The 24,749-nt window shown below is 56.3% G+C and overlaps 1 protein-coding gene and 1 long non-coding RNA gene across 7 annotated transcripts in view; both read left to right on the plus strand.

Annotated features, from left to right (window-relative positions):
- The window catches only part of LOC132221127 (uncharacterized), a 126,316-nt gene that overhangs the window by 79,544 nt on the left and 22,023 nt on the right, over positions 1 to 24,749 (plus strand). The gene's annotated exons all lie outside the window — the stretch shown is intronic.
- Positions 1 to 24,749, plus strand: part of SOX13 (SRY-box transcription factor 13) — a 47,442-nt gene that overhangs the window by 5,071 nt on the left and 17,622 nt on the right. For 2 of the 6 annotated variants that reach the window (XM_059674877.1, XM_059674878.1), the window contains exon 1: positions 23,686 to 23,708. The exons of 1 other annotated variant lie outside the window; for it this stretch is intronic. In XM_059674877.1, coding sequence (XP_059530860.1) covers positions 23,701 to 23,708 — 8 coding nt within the window. In that variant the 5' untranslated portion in view covers positions 23,686 to 23,700. Of the gene's footprint in view, positions 1 to 9,437; positions 9,619 to 23,685; positions 23,709 to 24,749 lie in introns of those variants that run through there. 3 more of the 6 variants (XM_059674873.1, XM_059674874.1, XM_059674876.1) reach the window with 2 other exon arrangements.

Genomic DNA, 24,749 nt, shown 5'->3' on the forward strand with positions numbered 1-24,749 from the left:
CGTGCCCTGGATGGGAGTCTTTGCCTGGGCGACCCCATTGTGGAAATTTAAAAATTTTATTAATTGATTTTAGAGAGAGAGGAGGGGGGGGAGGTAGAGGAAGAGAGCGAGAGGAACATCGATTTGTTGTTCCACGCATTCATCGGTCGATTCTTGTATGTGCCCTGACAGGAATTGAACCTGCAACCTTGGTTATCAGGACGACACTCTAACCAACCGAGCTACCCGGCCAGGGCTGGGGCAACCCCATTTTGAGTGCCTCCTCTTTGGTCCTTCTCCCAGCTCCTTGGAAAGACTTGGTTGGGAGGTTTGTTATAGGGCCACCGTCAACCTCCTCTAGCTTCTGTGGTCATGCTCTGACAGATAGCAGTTTCTTTAAAAATTCAAATGCTTTCTCTGAGCAGCGGTGATGCGGTAGTTCCCTCCTGAGGGTGGGGCGGAGAGGGGAGGAGTGAGTGCTGGTCGGCCTGAGTGCCACGGACCCGGCCCAGAAACCCACGGGACCATCTGTGCGCCAGCCTCCTGGTGATGAGGCCCGTGCGGCTCCCCCAGGGAAAGGTTTCATCCCCGCCCCCCGCAGCTCGGAACCGCGCAGTTACCATCTGCTCAGCTCTGGCCCCTGACACACCTCTGGTTGGTGACCTGCCGTAGTTGGGAGGGGCCGGGAGCCTGGGCCCCCTTGCTCTCCTAGGTGCTGTAAGGGAGGATTTGGGTGAACCCAGAGAAGGACAGCACAGTGGTTAGACCTCACAGAGGCTGTGAGGTGAGGAGGAAGTGGCCGGGGCTTCCCCTGCCTCCTCCCAAGGTCATCTGTGGGCAAACCCAAGGCCTGGACGCAGCCCAGGATGTGCTGTGTGCACTTGGGGACAAGCTAGGAGGACAGGGGCTGAGAATTGTACCCAGAGGTTGAAGGTTCCAGCCAGAAATGTTTTTATGGGGCTGGGGGGCAGGGAGGTGGGGGGAGAGGTGTGTATGGGATAGAACAGGAGAGGCAGGAAGAAGTGGGGACAGTCTCTCCAGTGGCCCCCCTTTTTCCTAAATAGCATCGCTGCCCAGGTGCTTTTGTCACCGGGAAGCCTGAGCCGGCCATGAACTAGGAATCCGGTCCCCTTGCCCTTGACACACCACAGCATTCCGACTCCCCTCCCTAAAGAAGTGGCCTTAGCATTTAAATGGCCTTGGCATAAAGCCCCATAAACAGCCTGGGGGTTGTGGCCCGGTTTGGGGGGAGGGGCTTAGAGTTACCGCCCACCTTGCCCCCCCTGTGTCTTCTGGGGAGATGTCCACGGTTGGGTGCATTTCAGTATTTAAACTTGAGGAGAGGAGACCGGGAGGGGGCCACAGCCTGGGCAGGAACCCTTGGCCTCCTTCCCCTGGTGGTTTAGCTCTGTGATCCTTGCCAGGCCCCGAGCTCCCTGGGGGATCCGCCCCAGAGGAGGCCAGACTGGGCTCCTCCCCCGGCTCCCCCCCCCCAACTCCCCCAGCCCCGCCCCTGCTTGACTCAGAATGGAATGTGCAGCCTGTGGAACTGGATGGGGTGAAAACTGGTTCCCTGAAGGCCTGATCCGGCCCCCTCCTGCCCCTCCACTAGGGGGTGGGGGACCCTGGGGCTAGGTCCAGTTCCTTGGCAGGGCGAGAGGTGCCCCTGGCTGTCCCAGACCCTGTGCTGAGCTGGGGCAGAGGTAGATGCCACAGAGGCCCAGGTTCGGCCATTTGAAGGGGTTCAGCCCAAGATGAGGGTGGGTGGCCAGGGTGAAACTGGCAAAGCAGACCCCCTCCCCCAACTCCCGGAGCTGGCTGGCCTGCCCTGGTCCCACAGCCTTTGGTGACTTCTCTTTTAAAAACTGTGGCTCATACTTAGGTTCTTATTTCTATAGTTTCCAAATGTCCAACAATGCTGTACTTTTGTAATCAGGGTGGAAAGAATTGGAAATAGATCTAGAACGGACAGTGAGACAGAAAAAGCAGTCGTCAGTGTACTCCCTGGAAGACCCAAAGGAGTCGAGGCTCGACCAACGCCAGAATCCTCTGCAGAGAGGGGGTCCCTGGCAGGAGCGGTGACGGTGGAATAGGAGGGGAACCCTGTAAGCCTGGACTGATTCCTTTAGGGGACGGTTGGGTGGGCCCCAGGGTGGGCTCAGCTGGGGTGGGCGGCCCAGGTACCCAGGCCCTCCAGGCTCCTGCGTTGGCCCTGGCACCTGGGAGGAGCTAGGAAATGGAGAGAAGCCTTGGCTGAAGCTCACCTCACATGACTCCAAAGAATTAACTCTTGCCCGGCCCGGCTGCAGCGGCCAGTCGGTTGAGTGTTGTCCTGTGCACCATAAGGTTGCCCTTTTGATTCCGGGTCAGGATACATGCCTGGGTTGGGGTGCGATCCCCAGTTGGGACACGTACAGAGGGCGCAATTGATGATTCTCACCTCCCTCCAGCCTCCCCCCTCCGCGCCCCCCTCTCTCCATGTCCTCCTGTGAGGATTAAATAAAATTGAACTCTAGTCTGGCCACACAGGCAGGTCCTGTGCCCTCCCTCCTCAGAGTGCAGAGTGAGGGAAGTTTTGTTTCAGGGTGTGGGGTGCGACGCTCTCTTAACCTTGCCCCTCACCGCCCTGTTGAGAGCCTGAAGCCATTCACTCAGCCCTGTGAGCTTTGGTTCTGGGCCTGTCCCTGGAGAGGCGCGGTGGGTGGGGAAGGAAGGGGGAATAAAAGCTTAGTGGGAGGGGCTGGAAGGAAGCCCGTGTGCAGGTACAACCAGGCCCTCAGAGGCAGGTGGGGTGAGGGGAGTCGGAATGAATAGGGAGCTGTTGAAAGAAGAAGGGAGGGGCCCCTCCAGCCCCGGCCATTTCTCTGGCTTGCCCTGGCTCCCTTTTTCTTGGCTGGTGGAGAGGGTGTGCGTGCATGTGTGTGTATAGGTGGCAGGTGGGGGCTCAGTCAGCCCCCTCTGGCGCCTAGGGGACAGGCAGTGTCTCTGAGAGCCCCAGGGAGACAGTGGGGACCTGAGACCAAGCAGGAAAGGGGAGAGTGGGCAGAGAAAGAGAGCCAGGCAGCCGTGGGGCCTTGCTGCTGGGAGCCAGAAGGGGGGCCCTCCTCGCCTCCCTCCTCGCTGAGTGCCAGTCCCCCGGAGCCTCTGGGCCCCCCACAATTGGGGTTTCCACCCCAGTCTCTCTGGAGAGCAGCAGGCAGTGGGCAGGCACCCTCCTTCCCTCCTGTCTCTGAGCTCAGCGTCCTCCTCCTGTCCTGTGAGCATGGAACCAGGGCCACCCTCACACCAGGAGTGGGTGGTGTGGGAGTCTGGCCAGGGTGAGGGGCCAGGGTGAGGAGTGGTAGGGAAAGAGTTAGTGGTGGGGGCTGTGGGCTCTGCTGGCTGGGGCTGGTGGGGCCGGGAGGGAGGCCTCTCCTCTTGGTTCCGGGGTTCGGGAGATGGGCTCAGCCTTCACTCACCCGGACCCTCGCCAGGAAACAGGGTCAGAGGACAGAGGAAGGAATTGTGTCCCAGCGGGCCCGGGGCAGAGGCATGTAGCAGGAGAGCGTGCTCTTTGGTGTCGGAGGAAGTGAAGGGATGAACTTGACTGCTGTCTGCCAGAGCATGAGCCCAGGTGCGAGAGGCTCTTCGCGTTGTGCCAGGCCCAGGCGGCACAGCTGTTCTCGACGGCCGTGCTGGAACTGGCTCAGAGCACCGGGGGCCAATTGCTCTCATGGTTGCTCTAATGCAACTCATGGTTGTTTCTTGTTGTCGTTGATCTTTAATTTGTAGTAAATATTATTTTTAATTATAGTTAGCACACACTAGTATATTAGTTTCTGGTGTACAAGATAGTGAACCAACATTTATATACCCTACAGAGCGGTCCCCCACGAAGTCTAGGAACCATCCGTCATTATACATACTTATCATGTAATTGACTCTATTCCTTCTGCATTACATCCCGTGACTTATATTATAACTGGAAGTTAGTACTTCTTAATCCTCTTCCCCTTTTCTACCCAACCCCCCTCTCTCTGGCAACCATCAGTTTGTTCTCTGTATCTGTGAGTTTCTGTTTCGTTTGTTTATCCATTTATTTTGCTTTTTAGAGTCTACATGTGGGGTGGGCAAAAGTAGGTTTACAGTTGTGAGTATGTGAAGCACGGAGTTTATTCTTGTGTTACTTATTAATTGTATTATTTTCCATACAAACAACTGTAAACCTACTTTTGCCCGCTCCATAAAAGTGAAAAGATAAGGTGTTTGTCTTTCTTTTCTTTTTTTGTGTGCAAATTTTATTTATTTTAAATGTGTATATATGTGTATATTATGAATTTCAGAGAGGAAGGGAGAGGGAGAGAGATGGAAACATCAATGATCAGAGAGAATCATTGATTGGCTGCCTCCTGTATGACCCGCTCTGGGGATTGAGCCTGCAACCCAGGTATGTGCCCTGACTGGGAGTTGAACTGTGACCTCCTGGTTCATAGGTCACGCTCCACCACTGAGCCAAACCGGCTGGGTAGGTATTTGTCTTTCTGTCTGACTTATCTCACTTAGTATAATGCCCTCTAGGTCCATTCATGTGTAGCAAATGGTGAAATTTCATTCTCTTTTATTGCTGAGTAATAGTCCATTGTGTTTGTGCCACATCTTTGTCCATTCATCTATTGATGGGCACCCAGGTTGCTTCCGCAGTTAGGCTACAGTAAGTGCTGCAATAATGAACGTAAGTGTGTGTGCACATGTCTTTGTAAGTTAGCGTTTTGGTTTCTGGGGGCTAAATACCCAGAAGTGAAATTGCTGGGTCATACTGTAGTTCCATTTTTAATTTTTTGAGGAACTTCCATATTGTTTTCCATAGTGGCTACACGCATTTACATTCCCGCCGGCAGCGTGGGAGGGTTCTTTTCTCCACATCCTCAATAACACTCGTTATTGGTTGTCTTTTTGGTGATAGCTGTCTGACAGGTGTGAGGTTGGGACCTATGGTTTTCATAATGTAAATCCCCTTCTTTTCCACCACCTGGCCTGAGTGAGAGCCATTCTCCTCAACATGCCACCCCCATCTGGAGGTGATTCTTGGCTGTTGATTGACGCAGAGCTTGGGAGCCAGAATTGACGGGAGGGCTTGCGTGCCAGCGTGGGTGCGAGTGTGTTGGGCGGCTTAGAGAGAGGGTCTAGAGTTGGACTGTCACCGCCTTCCTGTGGAGTTGGACGGTTGGCCACAGGTGCAAAGGGCCCTGTGATTCCTCAGTCAAGGCTGGTGGGGTTCAGGACGGGGCGGGAAAGACTGACGGCCGGCCCTTTAGCTGGTCTCCAACCCAAGGGTCTGCTCTGTCTCCTTCCTTCTCCCTCTCCTGTCATGTAAACTCACCCACCCCTTCCCCTTCAGGACCCTTGACTCCGCTGGTTGGGGTTTACCAACCTCGATTCATGTCCTGGTGACAAATTAGCAGGTACCTCCTGAGCACATGAGCCTTTTAGCCAGCCACGGGCCTTCTTGGGCCAAGGGGTGATTGACAGAGCGGGAAGGTGCGGGGTGGAGTGGATGGATGGTGGGGCGTGTGGGGGCCTGCTCCCTTCACCCATACACTCAGCATATGTGTCGGGAGCGCCTGCCTCCAGGCTGTGCCCGCTACACCGGGGCTATGAGGCCAGCCTAGCCATTACACAGTTTTGAGGAAGATAAAGAGAAGTAAATAATCGGTTGGCTACTGACTGACAAAAGTGAAGGGAAGGAGGAGGTGCAGGGTAGAGGGCTTCTGGGAGCGCCCAAGAGGGGCACCACAACTAGCTTTGGGCAGTCAGGGAAGGCTCCCTGTAAGAGGAAACATAAAGACCTAGAGAATGAGCAGGAGATAGCTTGGCAAGAACCAGTCAGAAGAGAAGGTTTTAAGGGCAGATCCCCTGTTCATCCTGACTTTGGGGGGGAGGGTCAGTGTAGAACATTCAACAACAGGGTGGCTAGGGCAGCCGTGGGCAAACTATGGCCCGCGGGCTGGATCCGGCCTGTTTGAAATGAATAAAACTAAAAAAAAAAAAAAGACCGTACCCTTTTATGTAATGATGTTTACTTTGAATTTATATTAGTTCACACAAACACTCCATCCGTGCTTTTGTTCCGGCCCTCCGGTCCAGTTCAAGAACCCATTGTGGCCCTCGAGTCAAAAAGTTTGCCCACCCCTGGGCTAGGGGCTCCTGACACCCAGAGGCCTTGCTCAGCTGTGAGTTGTGTGTGCCAGCACAGGGGGGAGCATTATTTTTTTGGGGGGGGGGGTGACTGCCATTGGCGTGGTGCTGCGGGTTCAAGTGGGACTTGGGCACAGTGTGGTGTGTGGCCCAAGCAGCCCAGGTACTGGAAGCCCAAGCCTCTCCTAGGAAAGGGTGCAGGGGTGGGAGGGTCGGTTGCAGGATTGCCAGGGCCAATTGCGAATTAACCAGGCTGGCGTTAAATGCCTTCGCTGCTTTTCTCCTCCCCTCCCTAAAATCAACAACTGTGTCAACAGCAGGGTGATTGTGCTTGGCCGGCAGCCTCCAGGGCTGCCAGGACTGGGCAGGTGCTGGCAGGGGCTGCCGGAGCCCCACCGGGAAGCAGGCTGGGCCTGGCTGCCAGGGCTGCAGGATAAACAAGGCCGCACACAGGCGGCCGGGAGGGAGGCTGCAGGCAGGAGGGAGAACAGGTGTCTCAGGAGCGAGGCAGACACAAAGGACCTCTTGTCTCCTCCCCCTTGGCCCCAGGGAGCAGCCCCCTCCTCCAAGCCCAAGACCAGGGGTCAGGTCAGCCAGGGGCTGCTGGGGGTGAGGGAGGGGCAGGGGCTGACCTCCTGACTCCCCCTGTCCCTTGGTGCTTGTTTTTTTCTTGCCCGAGACGAGGTGAAACCAGTGCTGACTGGGTGCAGGAAGGTGGGGTGGCGGCGGAGTCGGCCCCCCAGCCCCACCCATCACGAGGCCACTGTGCATCTGTCTCCCATCGGAAGGCCTACAGGACTCCTCACCCCCGGGGGGTGCCCATGGAGGAAAAGGGTGGGAGATGGGAAGGCACCTGCTGCTTTGGGGAGGAAACATAAAGACCCAGAGAATGAGGAGGAGATGGTTTGGCAGGAGCTATGTGGGTAGTGATGGAAGGCGGGGCGACAAGTAGGGCGACTTGGGCCAAGGGGGGTTCCAGGTGGTTGGGGTGTGGCAGCACCTTCCTCCCTCCGTACAAACCTTTACGGAGCACCCACCATGTGTTCGGATTGGGGGAGGCAGGGAAAAATATTACAGTGCCAGCACAGCCTGGCAGATTCTGGAGCCGCCTGCCTGTGTGGTCTTTTGTAGGTAACAAACTCCGTGTCCTGGTTTTCTCGTCTGTAACATGGGGGAGAGAGTAGTTGCTGCCAGTGGGGCTGTTGAGATGGTGAAGTGTGAAGAGATGCCTGGTGTGGTGCCTGGTTTATAGTAAGGACTGCATAAGATTAGGCCGTATTGTCCCTGGCTCAGAGAGCAGCCAAGCCTGGGAAGTAGACGGTAAGAAATAATTGCATTCCGGCCAAGTACTAGAGACCAGGATGTCCGAGGGCCCAACTCTGCTAGGATTATCAGAGAGTGATTTATGAAGGCAGGGAACATTTGAACTGGGTTTTGAGTGAGGTGTAGGAGTTTTCCAGTCAAGAATGGAGGATGGACCTTCTAGGCAGGGGCACCATGTGAGCCAGCCCCCAGAGCACATGTTTATGTCTATACTAGAGGCCCTGTGCACGAAATTCGTGCACAGGTAGGGTCCCTAGCAGCTGTCGGCTGCCGGCTGCCGGCTGGGGCCTCCCTTCCTCTGTCTGCCTGCCGCTGCCGCCAGCCTGGGCCTCCCTTCCTGCAGTTGGCTGGCCGGCCCGGCCCCTTGGTCGAACTCCTGGTCGAACTCTCGGTCGAGGGGACAGTTTGCAGATTAGGCTTTTATTATATAGGATTATAGATTTGTGAGGACAACAGCCGGAAGGATGGCCGGGGCGAGGCTGAGAAGGGCCTGCAGGGCAGGCGAAAGTCTAGGCTCATCCCAGCTTGCTGCAGGGTGAGCTGCCGATGTTGGTCGTCACTAAGTGTCTTTCCTCTGCCTCCCCCTCCAGTGCATCATGAGAAATTCAGTCTCACCGCTCTGGAAGAGTCTTCACTTCGTAGAGAAGCAGGATTGTTTAGGGAAAACATCACTGAGTTTAGGGTCAGATAGTTCTGGATTGGAAGCTTGTGGATTTTGAACCTCGGTGTTGGGCCATCTACCTAATTTCTTTGAGCCGCGTGTAATGTGATCCCGCCCCCCCCCCCCCCCCCCCGGGCCGGGTGACTGAGTATTAGAGAGAAAGGTGTGCCAAGTCCTGCCGTGCCCGGGTGCACAGCAGACGGGAGCTGTGAGGGGCCCTCCGTGTGGTCCTGCCCGCATCAGAACCCGTCTCTCTATCTGGGCCTCCGTCTCTCTATCTAATATCGAAACAACTGTGCGTCTCCCTCCTTCCATGATTTCGAACCGGCAATGGACTCTGGGTAGACCAGTCAGCGGGAAGCCCAGGACCAGAGGAGCGGGCATTGGCCTCCCCGGGCCAGCACGGGGCCTGCTGGCCCGAGGCGGAGGGAGCGGATGCAAGTGGCTGGGGCACGGATGCCAGTTCAGGGGCTGCTCCCCATGCATCGGGCAGCGGGGCCCCCGTCCTGCCTTTGCCACGGGGTGAAGCCCTCCAGGGGCCCCCTGGCATCTTCCTGTGACTGCAGTGCTGGTGTTTGCGGGCCGGTGGGAGACCGAGGCCCCTGTCTGCCTCCAGCTTGTGTGTCCTCAGGCCTGTCACTTGGCCTCTAGGAACCTCGCTTTTCCCATCTGCGACTTGGGAAGGCCCAGCGGGACCCACCCGGGATGAAACGAGAATGCTGTGCTGCTGTGGCAGCCGTCAGGCGAGGGTGAGGATGGCCACCCTGGTCCTTTCAAACTCCAGATGTGCAGCCAGACCCTGCGCCGCAGTCCCACATCTGCACTGGGCCCAGCGCCTCCCTCCCCAGGGCGCACCTCGGGTGCCTCCCAGCACGAGTCAGGAAGGGCCGAGAGGGTCTGCCCATTTTGTGGATGAGGAGACTGAGATTTGGAGATGGGAACGCGTCCAGGCGGTGGGGCTGCCTTGTCCCTCGGTGGCTGTGGGTGTGCAGGGGCAGCTGTTCCGCTGGTGTGTGTGGCCCTGAGCAGAGCCAGTGGAACCACTCTGGGATTGGCCGCAGCGCCCCCTGGCCTCCTGCCACTGGTTTTGAGGACTTGGCGATAGGAAGGGCGGGGGGGGGGGCGGGCACTGAAGAATATCTGGAGCCCATTGGGTCTCCTGACATTCCAGGGAGCCCACCCGAGACCCGGTCAGAAGGGTGTTTGCCTGGGCAGGGGCCACCATTGTCTCCCTCATTTGCCACCTTGGCTGTGCCCAGCGTGGGCACGTCTCCATTTTCTCTTCCTTCTCCGCACTCAGGTTTCTCAGGTGGCCGTGAGGTGAGGTGAGGCCAAGAAGAGAACGAGGTGCGGAGGGGATGCCGGGAGAGGCGGCGGGGACAGTCGTCGGGGTGCCCTGGCCAGCTGGGCAGACAGCTTCCTCGTAGCCCCGAGTGAGAGAGCGGCAGAGAGAGCAGCAGTGACCCTTGGATTTCCTTCAGGTCCGTGTACATATTTACATGCAATTTGCATATAACCAGTACGCTGAACAGTTTTATAATCCATCTCCAGGCACATTCAGATTTGCCTTTTATACTGTTGCTCTTCGTGAAGATGGCTGCTTCTGGCTGTTTGGTCTTGTTTCCGCCTTCTCACGCCTGGGCCATGTCTCCCCTGACCCTCTCTCCGAGGGCAGGGGACGGGGACAGAGTCAGCTCAGGGTCGCCCGCTGTAGAGAGTCGCCCTCCCTGCGGGGCGTACCGAGGGCTGCACCAGCCCCTGCTCTTCAGCAAGGACCTCCAGGCCCAGCTGCCCCACGCCCAGAGGCAGCCCTCATCCGTGAGTGGGGGCCAGGGCGCCTTTGCACACAGGGACACTGTGCTTGGCTCTTAGCAAGTGCTTAGTCAATGTGAGGCTGAGTGAAATGAGAGAAGTCGCTCCTTGGGGCCTGGTTTTTGTGCCCATGACTGGAGAGGCTGGTGGGGAGAAGGGAGCCCCTGGGGTCCTGGGGTGGTGGAACCCATTTCCCTCTCCGACTGTGGCCAAAGGGGCATTGCTTTCTCTTCTGGCCTTGCAGGAAATAGTGTTGGGGGTCAGAGGAGCCGAAAGGAAGGGCCAGGCCCTCTATTATTTTGTTTTCCAGATCGAGAATCTGTTATTAGCGCAATTTATGACATCCAGGTCTCCAGCCAAGCACATTCTGTTCCCCAGTGTCGGGGAGACGTAGGGACCATGGCGAGAGGCTGAGCAGGAAAGAAGACAAGTCAACAGTTTCGTGATTGACTGTGGTGTCTTGGCTTGTGCTAGGGGACAGTTTTAGTTTGGGGTCAGTTTGAGCCCAGGTCTGTGTGGGGAGACACCCTTCCGGATGGCATGGCATCCCCACGTGAACCCAAATAGCTCTTGTAAGCAGGGTGAGGGGGCTGCCCTCTCACCCTCATGCCCCCTGGGCCCCGGGCTCCAAATTTTTCTCCGTGAAATGGAGTCAGGGCACGGGCATTCGGAACAGAGTCGCTGTAGAGTTTGATGCGATGGCTGGGCCCGGGAAGACCCCTACAAGGGGAGGAGAGCAGCTGTGCGTGAGAGGACCCCGGAAAGAGGAGGAGGAGCGGGCCAGATGGACACCTCGGTGGAAAGAATGGCGCACAAGCAAAACACCCCCCTCTCTGCAGAAGTGCTGAGCTGGTGGAATTCAGCCCCGCGGCCACGAGATTGGGGCAGCAGATAGAGCTCTGCGGTGCCTGGGCTGTGTGTGCGAGGTGGTATGTGGGGCTCCCGGAAGACAATGGAGAGGGCAGGAGCCGCACCTGTGGCGCCCCCTCCACCAGGCTGGCCTCCGCGCTTCCCCTGTGTTGTCACCAGTCCCCCTTCCTGGAAGCAAGTCCCCTTCCTCCACCCACCCCTCATGTAAGTTGGTCTCTTGTTTTCCCCTCATCCTCCTCCCGGCTGTTCGGCTTGCAATAGATGCAGCTACATTAGCCTTTCTTCGGGGAATGGGGGGATTTCTCAGGGTCAGGGTTGGTGGTGGCTGATCCCCCAAGGAGAGTGCACCTCTTAAGCGGTCGAATCCTGCAGTCCAGCAGGTCACGTGGTTGGGAAGGGCAGACTCGCTGGAGGAGAAGAGGCGTCCGTGGGGTTCTGGGAAGAGCCAGGGCAGAGAATGTGTGCATCGGGTGGTGGGCAGAGGGCTGGGGCAGTGAGAGAATGGCCTGGCTGCCAGCTGTGAGGCTTGGACTATTATCTTATTGTTATGCTCACACAGCCTGGGCGGGTACTTGTCCTCTGGTGTTGGCATCCTTCTCCCTGGCCGGCTCGAGGCTCTGCCAGGGGCTCGTGAAAGGGTGAACTCAGAGATGCAGTTCAGTAAAGTGTGCGTGGAGCACGTCTTCAGGCCCAGCACCAGCCTTGGGGCTCCACTGGCAACCCCAGTCCTGCGGAGACAAATGGCGGCTCCTCTGTAGCAGGTGCCGAGTGGAGTCCTGCTGGGGATGCCCAGGGCCTTGGCTTAGCCTGCAGGTGGGCCGGGACCGCCGAGGTCAGCCTGGACGTGGACCGGGGAACCAGAGAAAGTTTCAGAACTCCCGGGACCCGGGCCCATTCATTCGGGCTGACACTTCTCGCATCGTTCTAGGACAGTGATGGCGAACCTATGAACTCATTTTTTTGGTTGGTTTTTCGTTGTTAAATGGCATTTAAATATATAAAATAAATATCACAACTATAAGTCTTTGTTTTGCTATGGTTGCAAAGATCAAAAAATTTCTATATGTGACACGGCACCAGAGTTAAGTTAGGGTTTTTCAAAATGCTGACACGCCGAGCTCAAAAGGTTCGCCATCGCTGCCTTAGGACATTCCCCCACAGACCCCTGCTCTTTTTCTTTCCTTTCACACATCTTTGCTGCCTTCAAATCGTGCCACCCCAGCTGGTAATGGAGACAGGTCTCCCTTCCCTGCCAGGGCGAGTGGGCTCCCAGGTGTGGGCCGTACTGGCAGCCCTGGGCAGTGGGCTGTGCCCTTTCCCCTTCTGCCCTGAGCCCTGCTGCCCTGGGCTTTGGTCCTGGGCCCAAGTGAATGAGTGTGGCTGGCTTTCCTGGCAAATCGAACATGCGCCCTTTCTCGATGAATGGGCAAATGTATATGGTTCAGGATGGAGGAGTAGTAATCCCTGGGTGTCTTTGTAAAAGGCAGTGGTTTGAGGTATTTTGGACAAGTGAGTTGGGGGTTGGATAAGCTTACTAAGTCCTCATGTAAATCCTGGGTGAGGCCAGGGGAGGACCAGACCCTGTCCTCAGGGAAGCTGTAATCTGTCTGGGGAGGCGAAATCCTAGGAAACCGAGTTGCATTGTGGGAACAAAGCCTTTCACCCCAGTTGGCCGGGTCTCCAGGACGGATGGTGGCAGCTCCGTCTTCGCAGCCCTGGGTTAGGAGGCTGGGACAAGCCAGAGTCTCAGACCCAGGTTTGAGTGCTGGTTCTGTTTCTTCGAAGGTGGGTGATTTCTGGCAAATACCAGAACTTTCTTAGAGCCCGGTTTTTTTCATTTACCAAGTGGGAAAAGAGTAACACCTGAGAGGGTTTTGGAAAGGATTTGGTAAGTGCTGTGTATATTGCAGGGCCTGGAGGAGGGGAGCCGATACTAGAATCGTGGCGATTGTGGTGGTGGGTGCAGGGGTGTGGCTCTCCTGGGGCTGCCTGGAATGGGGGGCAGCCCCTCCCTGGGGTCAGGTGTATGGCGTCTGGGTCTGGTGGTGGGGACACACTGTCAGCCTCGCACAGGATTCCTTCTTCAGATGCAACCCGCGGATGTGCTGTACCATGCTGTGGACAGTCGGGCCTGCCAGTTGGGGAGGATTACAAAGGATTCCATGGAAGGTGTTCAGAACAGTGCCTGGCACGTGGGACTCTTGCCCAAGTGTTTGGTGCTGGTGCTGTGGTTATTCTGTACCTGGAGTGAGCCCTTCCTCAAAGGGCGAGAGCTGCTCTCTCTCCCAGTCCCGGAGCTGGGAGCGTGGGGTGGAGTGGGGTGGGGTGGGGTTGGGGTGGGCTGGGGGGGGCCTGCACGTGGGCGCTGGGGAGAAGCCCAGAAAACGGAACACACCGCTTCTCACACTAGCTTCGGGCAGGGCATTGCCAGGTGTAGCCGAAATGCCAGTCTGGCTCAGAGCACACTATCTTGTGTGGTCCCTTAGATGGAACTGGTCCCTGAGGGGGGCAGCTCCACCCCACGCAGGATGGATTTTTGTAAAAACCAAAGAAATTCACATGTAGTTGGGATCGCTTTGAAGCCCGAAACTACCACAGTCACAAAACCCAACTGCTGGTGGATTTTAATAATTCATCGTCATCCACAGGCGGTCGGTCGCTAATCTTTGGACTCTGGGTGCCCAGGAACCGCCAGCAGGAGCCTGGCAGGAAGTGAAGGCTGCCCGGTCGCACCCACCCCCACAATGAGAGGGTTAATTGGGCTTGGAGCGCCTGTGGGTGGCAGCCTCTTCTCCCAGGTCCTTGTGCTGTGGTTCTGAGCTTGGGGTCAGGCAGACAGACCTGAAGTGGGACTCTGCCTCCACCCCTTGGCTTCCGTCGCCTCGGCTATAAAATGGGTTTTGTCTATAAAGTGGGTTCAGTCGTTGCTGAAAAGCTGTGAGGCGCTCGGCGTGTGGTAATCATAGTGAGTGAGTGGCAGGTGCTGTCAGCAGCCTTCTCCAGTTTGGCCTCAGCCTGAAGGTAGAGGCAGGGGCTCGGCGCACCTGCATGTATTTCACAGCGTCAAAGGCCGAGGCGCCTCCCCCACTTACAGTCTTATCTCTGGGGCAGAAGGAAGACTTCATTCCACTGCAAATGGAAACACTGAGGCCTGGGAAGGTGGGGCGGGGTGTCCCAGAGCCTGCCTACCGTGCAGTACAGGCACCCATCCCCTCCTCCTGCGTTGGGCTTTCTAAACCAACCACCAAGTGCACCAAGTGCTTTGACATTGAGAAAAGCTCTCCGCCAAGGCTCCCAGCAAATCTAGTGGTATTTTGACTCCCAGTTTCCCACTAGGAAAGCCCAGGTTCAGAGAATTAAGCCAGATTGTGGCAGAGCCAGGGCTTAAGCTCAGACCGCCTGCCTCCAGATCCAGTGCGTATTTCCACTGTGCACGCAGAAGTCTCACGCCAGCCGTCTAGATCCTCTGCAGTTTCTCCCCCCACCCCAACACAGGTAGGCCTGTCAGGGTGCATAGTCATGAGCCGGCAGGAAGAGGGTTAAATTCCTCCTAAGCCACAGAGCTGGTTTTGAGCTGGCGCCTCCACTGACCCCATCACTGACCCCCATCCCCTGGGTCAGGGCTGCAGGCTGTGGGGGGAAGGGCAGAGAGCCTCTAACAGCCCAAGGGGGCAGAGGGAGGGCCTGGGGAGGTGGGGGGCGGCGGAGGGGACACTCATCCCTCTTCCTCTCTGGACAAAGATGCTGGTGGCTGTTCCATAGGAAATCCCTAAGGGTCCCTGGTGGTGGCCTGCACTCTGTTTTTTCCTAATTATTCACTTGTTTTAATTCACGTGTTTATAAGGGTGCATTATCGTTGAGTAGTGCCGCCGAGCGCAGGCAGCTCTTAGAGACACGGGAAGCCCTGTGATGGGTTCTGGGGTCACTTTTACCAGGAAAGGCGCTAGAAATAGGAAATGGAACTACCCAATGGACCTCAGGGCTTCGTGAGACTTTGGTACCAGCTTGCCAGTCACTGAGGGGGGAAAGGGATGACGTGGTGGCCCACTGCAGCCAGCGTCGGTGGAACAGGTGGAGGAGCCCCTGTGAGCTGGCGAGGCCTTATTTCCCTCCTCTCCTCAGGTGGCTCCCACCCCAGGCACCCGCTCTGTTAGCACAGGCCTCTCTGGTTTAGAGCTTCCCTTTGGGCCGCGGTCACGGTGTCCTCTCCAGATGGGGAGGACACCAGGAGGAAACCGTAAGAGAGAGGCCCAGAGCAGGAGGGTACCTCGCCCAGGTGGGTCTGCAAGTCAGGTGCACACCTGTTCCGGACTGGGTGTCAGCCCAGGGCGCTTCTGGAAGCCACCGCCCTGAGAAGGGCATTTGAAGGAAGGGTTTCCAGGAAAGCTGATTTTAAGGGAAGACCAAATCTCTTTCTTTATCCCCCCATCTTACTGCCCCAGATCCCCTTACCTCCCTGCTGAGGGACCCTAAGACACCGTGTCTCTCAGCGAGGCAGGTGGCAGGTGGCAGCCTTTAATCGTCCCTAGAGGCGAGGGAGGCTTGGGGAGTTGGGAGGTGGGGGGAGAAGGCCTTCTCGCGGGTGGGGCAGGTCTGGCACTGTCTGGCTCTGGCCTTTTCTAGACGCTTCAATTAGCGCTGTTAATTATGGCTCTGCGAGCAGCCTGCCTCTCCCCATGCCCAGCCTGACATTGTTCCCAGTCTGGAGGCCCTGTTTCTGCTCTCACCGCTGCCCATCGGCAAGATGAAAGGTGTGGGAAAGTGCAAATGATGAGCAGTTTCATGTTCTCCACCCTTTCCCTCCTGGTGGTAAATATGCATAACAAAATGTCTCACGCGAACCATTCTTAAGGGTACAGCTCAGTGGCGATAATTAAGCACATCACCTGTTGTGCCGTCGCCACCGGCCACTCCAGAGCGTAGTGTTTTCAAGGCGAATCCACGCCGTAGCCTGTGTCTCAGCCGCCTTCCTTTTTGAGGCTAACACTCCACTGTCCACTCCGACTGCGTGTGTTTCTCCGTTCGGCCCTCCGTGGACGTGTGGGTTGTTGCTACGGGTTGGCTGCTGTGCGTGAGCGTCAGTGTACAACTCTCTCTCCAGGACCCTGCCTTCCATTCTTTCGGGTCCGCACCCAGAAGTGGAATCGCTGGATCTTACGGTCTTTCTCTGTTTAATTTTTTGAGGGGCTGCCACATTGTTGTCCATGGTGACTGTACCGTTTTACATTCCTCCTAGCAGTTGTCCACATCTTTGCCAGGACTTCTTAGTGTGTCATTTTCGTCATTGTAATGGGTGTCAAGCAGTATCTCACTGTGCTTCTCCATCTTTCTAAGGGGAAGCCAGGCCCCGAGACACGCTGAGACAGGCCCTCCCCATTGCAGAGGCAGCTAGACCTGGACCCCAGCTTCCGGGCCCCCTCAGAGCCTCCGTACTCGCAGCCCATCCACAGGAAGCGGGGGGAGGGAGTGGGGGTGCGGGTGTGTGTGTGTGTGTGTGTGTGTCCTGCTGCTGCCTTGCTCTCTCCACTGACTTGTGGGGGGGCCTTCCCTTTCCATCTGTCACTGGAGCAGAATGGCTGTGACCCACCGGAGGCGGCGGGGGTGGAGGTGTCAGTAACTTAAGTTTCATGAGTGGACCGTTCTGGCCATGGGCATTGGTGAAGGAAACTGCGATGCAGCCCTGGAGTGGAAGATGTGCAGCCATTACCCATGGCTTTGTAAAGAGTGCTTCATAATTTCCAACTTTCAGTGGCATGGAAACTCCCCTTATGAGTTCTATTAAGTGTGTGTGTGTGTGGGGGGGGGGCGCGATATGAAAACTCGCCGAAGAGCTCAGTGATGAAAAAGAAAACCACTCATGGAAAAGAGATCTGGAGATGTGCCAAATTGTTATCAGCAGCCTCCTCCGGATTGGTGGGAAATGGGTGGCTTGTTAATTTTTCTATTCTTTAAATTATTAAATTTTGCAGATCTTCTACAATGAGCACACATTCCTTTTATATTTAGGAAAGTTTGATAAGAAAATAAGAATGACGGCAGCCATTCATGAGGCATATGTGTTGCGGGTCTATGAAGCGCATGGCTGCTCCGTGCTGTTGAGAGCCAGGCGTGAGTGAGACGCTCGGGGAGCTGCAGTGGGGCCTGGGGACAGGTGGCACACAGGGACGCCCCGGAAATGCAGAAGTGATTCCTAAGGGAGGTCAGGGTGGGGCAGCCCTGTGACCTCCAGAACCAGGCCCCTGGAAGATGCTGTGGTAGGGCCCTGGTTTGGAGTCCTTTTGTCTCTGCGTGGTGGGGCAGGTGGCTGACCCCTCCCAGCTTTGAGCTGGTCTCCTGGTGTGGCTGGCAGGACGGCGGCCTGCCACCTGTGAAACCAGGGCCTTTTGGGCCCCAAGTTGGCCTTTGACCTCTCTCGCATCAACAGAACTCGGGACCTGCCTGGGTCCCTTGACCCCATGCAGTGGCCCAGCAGAGATCGGGGGTTGCGGGGGGTGGGGGGCGGGGGGTAAGCAATTCAGGCTCCAGGAATGACTGTCCATGGCTCTTGGGACAGAGCAGCCAGACTAATCCAGCGCTTAAAAGAAGGGACTCAACAGCCAGTCAGTCTCTTGGTTCGGGCCACCCCTCACTGGCTGTGACCTCGGGCAGTTGCTTAGCCTCCTGAAGCCTCCGTGTCCTCATAGGTAAACAGATGCTGATAGTAACTGCATCTCGGGGCTGCTGAAAGCATTACGAGAACTAATTCCCACAGATGGCACTTAGCATATTGTGTGCCCGGTTCCTGTTCCCGTCGTCTGGTTGAGAGGTAGGTTCTGACACCAGGCTGCTCGGGCTGCAATCACTTCTGTGAATAATAATACCACCTACCTCAGATGATTATCATAAAGATGAAATACATCAATGTAAGTAAAAGTGATTCAAACAGTGCTTGGTGCCAAGTAAATGCTCAGTAAATGTTAGCTACGACCCAAGGGGGTCTTCAGCTACTGCACACCAGAGTGACCCATTTGATGGCGGCTGGCATCTGCCAACTCATCTGATTGTCCCCAGAGTCCCATCTACTTGATTAGCGTCCATGACTCACGTGTTAAGTACTTTGAGTGTACAGTTATTATCTTTTTAAAAAATATATATTTTATTGATTTTTCACAGAGAGGAAGGGAAAGGGATAGAGAGTTAGAAACATCCATGAGAGAGAAACATCGATCAGCTGCCTTCTTGCACACCCCCTACTGGGGATGTGCCTGCAACCAAGGTACATGCCCTTGACCGGAATCGAACCTGGGACCCTTCAGTCCACAAGCTGACGCTCTAGCCACTGAGCCAGACTGGTCAGGGCTACAGTTATTATCTTATTATTATTAGCATTGTGGGCTCCAGAGGTTAAGATCCCTCCCCAAATCCTACCTCACCCCACCCCTTTGCCAGAGCTGGCTCTCTTCTTGCTCGGGGTGGTCCAGCCTCAGTTGGTGCTGGAAGTCCGGGTCCCAGGCTGGAAGTGGGGTGCGGGCTGGCTGCCTTGGGGGTTGTGTGCTGAGCATTTGGATGAAATCGGAGAAGATGCTGCTTCTCTCCTCCCCTTGCTTCCCTGCCCTTTTGAAAAGGAGTCAGAGCCAAGAAAAAACATAACCCATAAATAAAGGGGACCATGAAAATAAAAGGAAAAAGAAATCTTGCTTTTGCGGCAGGCGTGGCTGTCGATGGGGCAGATAATGGGAGGAAACGTGGCCTTTGCCGAGAAAAAGAACGGAACAGCTTGTTCACTGGAAGGATGAATGCTGCTTGAGCCCGAGCAGCTGCACCGGTTTCCGATGAGCGAGCTCGTCTGGGGGAGATGCTGGTGATTAGGCCTCCACAGGCAGAGGGGGCGGCCACTCAGAACCCCTGCAGTGGGGAGGGGTGGGGGGGGAGCAGCAGACCTGAGTGGGGTGCCCAAAGGTGGTGAGGCCAGTGCACTCAGGTCCAGCCCCTGGGGCTGCTGGTCACCATGCTCCTCCATTGTCTGCTCAAGCTGTGGAGCTAGATGGTCTTGGAGGTTGAAGGTCGGACCCTCTGGAAGCCCCAGGCCTTATCGGGAGTATATCTCAGGAGGCGGGGAGGAGGCAGGAGGCGAAGAGGCTGAGGTGGATGTGCTGGTTATGTGCTGAGGTCAGGTTCAAGGCTGTGCTCTGTCAACACTACTGGTGGCCTTCTTGGAGACCAGGGTTTTCCGACTCCTCTTTGTCTTGTACCATTCACCTGTCTTGATTGCTGGCCCATTTCCCCTGCCCCTGCAGTGGGTGGCTAAGGCAGGAAGAGGGAGAGGAACGAGGGGAGGAATCAGATACCTTTGTGGGCCCCCAGGATGCAGTGTGGAGGTGCCCACTTTGAGAGAGGGCTGTGGGCTCACGGATGTGTGGAGGCTGATACTGGAAACGCCTTTAAGAAAGGTCTTGTGGACAAAAAGGGGCCACATGCTAACCTGACTAACTCAGGGGAGGCCTACATGGCGGTCTTGCAAACTCAGAGACCTAAGGTAACCACAAAAGATGGTCTAAAATTAAACTTTTTAATTAAAAAGCAGTTTATGGTGGGTAGTCATGTCTTAGGCCAGTATCTTCCTTGACAAAGATCAGCTTCAGTCTTTACTGAGCCTGTTGTCTTTTTGCATCTAAGATAACATACCTTTGGAATGTCAGGGTAACTTGTAACTTCCCTCTCTCTGGTCCCCTCAGGGCGCAGTAAATGGCAGGGAGCAGCCTACAGATGTCCTCATTGTTATTGTTATCTTAATCCCCCCAAACATTTGTATTGATTTCAGAGAGAAGGGGAGAGGGAGAGCTAGAAACATCAATGATGAGAGAGAATCATTGATTGGCTGTTTCCTGGGGATCGAGCCCACAACCCGGGCATGTGCCCTTGACTGGAATCGAACCCGGGACCCTTCAGTCCACAGGCCGACGCTTTATCCACTGAGCCAAACCAGCCAGGGCTGTTAATTGTTGACTGTCAACTATCCTGCACCCACCTAAGAAAAAATAAGTATGTGCCTATCGTTTTACTTTTTATCCAATCCCAGAGGTTTCCCCACTTTGCTTTTTCCTGCCTCCCTAATCTATCACCCGCGGAGTTCATGCAACCCACTTATGGCTCCTTTTGATGGTAATGTTTTATAAAACAAGGTGGAAAAACCACCATTCTCCGGAGCATTATCTCAATACATTGAGGTTCTGCTTTCCGGCAGCTGTCAACCGCGTGGCTCAAATACTAGAAAACTCACAAAAAGTCTTTACAGGTTTGAACGCTCTTATGTTGACAGTCCCCAAAACCTAACACTGGCTTGGGGCTGAGTGCTCTGCTGGCAGAGGTTCCTTGGAAGCACGATCATTCATTCATTCATTCATTTGACCGCAGCAGTACTAAGGGCCAGTCTACTATGGGCCAAGCATTGTGCTAAGCATTTTATATACAACACTTACTCTAAGAAGCCGTGGCATAAAGAGGTTACGTCTCAAGTGCTCCCTGGCTCCTACTTAGAGCAGTATGGAATGGGGGTCCTCACTTCTCCCGCCACCTTGATTGTGATGGCAACGTCCATTACAGATGTGGCACCTGGCCGTGTGCCAGGCACTGCCTTTGCCTGTATGGTGTTGCTTCTTCCTCTCAGCCACACTGTGGGTGTATATTACCAGTCCCACTTGGGGACAGAGTGGTGGGCTGAGAGAGGAAGTGGGCGTGTCCGTGCTCCTGGTGAGAGGGTCTGGGGTTTAAACAACTACTACACGCATGTCTCAGAGCCTCCGTCACTCTGTCCTTGAGACTTCACCCAGCCTGGTTCCCACTGGAGCCTTCCCCTCTGTGGTCGTTCCTCTAGCCCAGTGATGGCGAACCTATGACACGTGTGTCAGAGGTGACACGTGAACTCATTTTTTTGGTTGATTTTTCTTTGTTAAATGGCATTTAAACATATAAAATAAATATCTAAATATAAGTCTTTGTTTTACTATGGTTGCAAAGATCAAAAAATTTCTATATGTGACACGGCACCAGAGTTAAGTTAGGGTTTTTCAAAATGCTGACACGCCGAGCTCAGAAGGTTCGCCATCGCTGGTCTAGCCCCACAGGGGGCGCCGCAGGGGCTGGCGGAACATTCACCCTCGGGCTGCGGGGGGGGCGCTCCGGAGGAGATGTGGGGGCTGAGTGGCTCAGGAGTTCTGCAAACTGGTCATCAGGCAGGCACGTTGGTGGCCAGATATGTAGGTTTCCCGGCCAGTTCTGGTCCTTTCAGCCAGTCCGCTGCTTGTGGGGCCTGGACCCCTGACTCGGCGTCGGCGCCTGCTGGGGAGATTCCAGGATGATTGGGAGCAGTGACAGGGCGACCTGCACGGGGTTGAGAGGGCAAAGAGGGAGACCTTCAGGGGCGGATGGAGAAGGAAGAGGGCGACATGCCCACGCTGGGGTCGGGTGGGGGAGCTTCCCCAGAGTGTGGTGGGGAGGGATCAGGGAGCCTACTTTATTTCTGCTCTCGGCAAACATCACATTCGATCCTCCTCATGATTTTTCAAGATGGTTATTATTTGGCTCGTTTTGGAGTTGGAGAAGTGGACACTTCCCATGTTCATTCACACAGGGAGCCTGTGGTGACGACAAAGCCCATTGTTCAGGCTCGCCAGGCCAGGACGCCTCCCTGCAGGCCGGGAGGGTCACACCTGCCCGCAGAGAGCTGAGATGGCCGGGAGCTCTGGGGAGGGAGACAGACAGCCTTCTCTGCTTTAGATCTCTCCCCCTCGTTCCTTCCCTGAACACACAATCTGCCCCAGATTCTTGAACTGTGTGTTACCTTCTAATCGCTAAGTAGGTGTTGGGACCTTCATTTCCACACGGAGAAGCCAGGGTTTGAGAGGCGAGGCTTCTCCGTAAGCTCCCACAGTGGCCCTGGTTTCTTTGGACTGATTCTTCCTTGGCTGCGACTCAGGTCGAAAGCAGCTCGAATCCTGTACCCGGTGACAGTGGCAGATCTGCCCGCTGGACTGGGTCCTGTCCCCTGGGTGGAGGGAGAGTGGGGCCCAGGCATCAGTGAGGCCGGGGCGCAGAGCCACCTCTGCTGGCCTGGGTGGGGCGGGAGTGAGTGGCGAGCCCCCAACTCAGTAGTGAATCTGAGTGAGTGCCCTACCGCGGCATGCTTTTATTTATATATTTTTAAAAAATACGTGTTTTTATTGATTTCAAAGAGAGAGGGAGAGAGAGATAGAAACATCAGTGAGAGAGAGTCATTGATTCGGCTGCGTCCTGCACACCCCACACTAGGGATCAAGCCACAACCCGGGCATGTGCCCTGACCGGGAATCGAACCGTGACCTCCTGGTTCATAGGTCAATGCTCAGCCACTGAGTCACGCCGGCCGGGCTGTTTATTTTTTTGCCTCCCTGCCTTTGGTCAGTGTTCAGAGCTATCCCAAAAGGGAGGCCTTTGACCAGGCCGGTCAGGCCCGGCTGCATCGTTTCTGCAGTGCCAGCCCTGCCTGGGACACAGCATCAGGTCCCGAAGGCAGGAAGGCCCCAGAGAAGGGACCCCTGGGGACCCTGTTTACCTCTTCTCTGTCTTACCCAGGCTGGGAGGGCGCACATCCCCCTGGGAACCTCCGTGGCACTGCTGGAAGGCCCCTCTGTCCCTTCTTTCTTTTCCTTGGCTCTCCCTCTGGGCTGGGAGCAGGCTCGGGGCCGCGGAGGCCTGACAACCAGACGGGGCTGTGGATGGGAGCATCACAGCTCCTGCCTCTCCCACCTCCTCCAGTCCTACCTGCCCTGGGGGGCGGGGTCAGCTACAAAGGAGCTCTGTCTGGAGCTGGGTTCTGTACCAGAGGTGGGGGGGGGGGGGGGGGGCGGGGCGCTGCCTCCTTTGCAGGCGCTGGGCATTCAGGGAGCCTCCGTTGGCTGGTGTTGGCGGCTCTGCCACCTTGGCCAGCCCAGAGCAGTCCGGGGACTGGGAAGTGTTGGCTGTGGCACCCCCCTGAGCTGGCCTAACCAGATGGGCACCTGCCTGGGGCCCACAGAGGCTGGGCAAGGTGAGGGGCCTCTCAGGAAAGCTTTGTCTCCAGTCTGCAGCCAGCCCAGCCCCCAGCTCCCAGTAAACATCGGAGATAGGATCGGGCGGAGCCAGGAAGGGTGGCAGGGTGCGGCCTGGGAGAAGAATGGCAGGATGTGGCACCGGGCACCGTTCTGGGCACCCACGCCTCGGGCTATTGTTCAGGGCTGCCTGAGGCTCTCAACTCTCTGGAGCTTTGAGAGGAAGTGCCATTGCCCTGGGACTCGGCCCTGCCCCACCCCCCGGCCTGGCCCTCTCCCTGGCAATGCCTTTGGCACCACCCACTCAGGGCCAGCCTGGGACTGGGAGCTGCCTAAGAGGGACTTGGTGTGTGCCCAGGGGTAGGAGGGTCTGCCTGTCTGTCTGTCCAGGCTGTCTTCCTGTCCCCGGGGTCTGAGTCACCCGTCATGCTTCGATGACTGGAATTTATCTCTGTCTTTATCTGCATCTAGATTTGGGGGTGGGGGGGCGGGGGCCCTCGCTGTGGAGGGCGGAAGGGCTGAGTGAGAACGCCTTTGATTCCAGTCCAGCTGGGCTGCTCGTTGGCCGATTGGGAGAGGAAGTGGCTGGTGATTTGTTTGGGGTAGAAGGGGCTCGGTGCGCGCGTCCGTGGGTGGGTGGGCCGGGCGCGGGTTGGTTGTGGGGAGGAGAAAAGGAGCCGGCACCTGTAGTGCCCTGAGCCACGGGCCCTCCGTGGAGGGCAGGCGCCTCTGTGCCTCGTCCGGGCCCTGGAGTGGGGCCCCAGCTGAGACTCAAGGTTCTACAGCATCAAGGGTGAGGATGGCTGGAGCCCCTCCCCTTGGGGGCCTTGACCTGTGATGCTCAGGTGAGAGAAGGCCAAGGAGAAGGAGGCGGCGGAGGGGGACCTGGGGCGGGAAGGGAGGGAAGGGAGGGTAGAGCAGGGTGCTGCTCATGTCCCTGCTGGATAGGCTTCTCGGACTCGGGTTCTGAAGCAGCACTGCCCCCACAGCCGTGCGGACTTGGTACCTCCCCGGGCCTCGGTTTCTCCATTTATAAAATATGGAGTACGTCTGGGCCAGAGGGAGGTCAGGTCCACGGGAGCACTTCCTCCAGAGTGGGTGGCCGCTGACCGGGACCCGGTGGGACCTGGGGGAGCCCAGTAACTCCATCTCCTGTAGGCCGAGTCCTTTGGCTCCTGGGTGGCTGGGGCGAGGGGTGTGTGGCTGCTGAGCTTAAAACCTCACGTGGATGGTCGCAGCGTGGAGCACGCTTGGTAAGAAACGGGGGAAGGACTTTGAGGGGGTGTTTAGTCCCTGTAGGGAAGACCCCCACAGAGGTTTTCAATCTGAAAGTTACGGGCAATGTTTTCACCTGTCCCAAGGTAAAAACCAAAGGGAATGGACTTGCTTTGCTGCTGGGAGATTTAGGTCACCCCCAGGAAGATCTTAGATGTAGGAAAAGGCAGCTGAGGATAACGGTGTGGGAGGTGGGGCTGTGGGAGGGAAGCCGCCCAGAGCAGCATCTGTCTAGTAATGAGGGTAATTGTAGCTGTCACTTGTGATGCATCCAGGTCTGCCTTGCGTTATGCTGCTGAGCTATATTCTACTTTCTGATCGTTGCGCGAGTATTTATTGAGCACCTACTCTCTGCGCCAGACACTGTGCTAGATTCTGGGGCCACAGGGATGAGCAAAAACAGTACCCTGAGTGGGGCTGAGTGGGTTCTCGGGCTACTGGGTGAGTCAGAAATAAATTAAGTATGTGAAGGTCTCATTACCAGCTATGATAAGTACTTTGAACACCAAGTTCAGGGTGCCATGAGCATGTGAAAACGGGCATATATTGCAGGGTCTGGAGTGTTAGTGGAAGGCTCATCTCTTCATAGTGGGCTTTTAAATTTCCGTCTT

This window comes from Myotis daubentonii, chromosome 18 (assembly GCF_963259705.1).
Source record: "Myotis daubentonii chromosome 18, mMyoDau2.1, whole genome shotgun sequence".
Taxonomy (NCBI): domain Eukaryota; kingdom Metazoa; phylum Chordata; class Mammalia; order Chiroptera; family Vespertilionidae; genus Myotis; species Myotis daubentonii.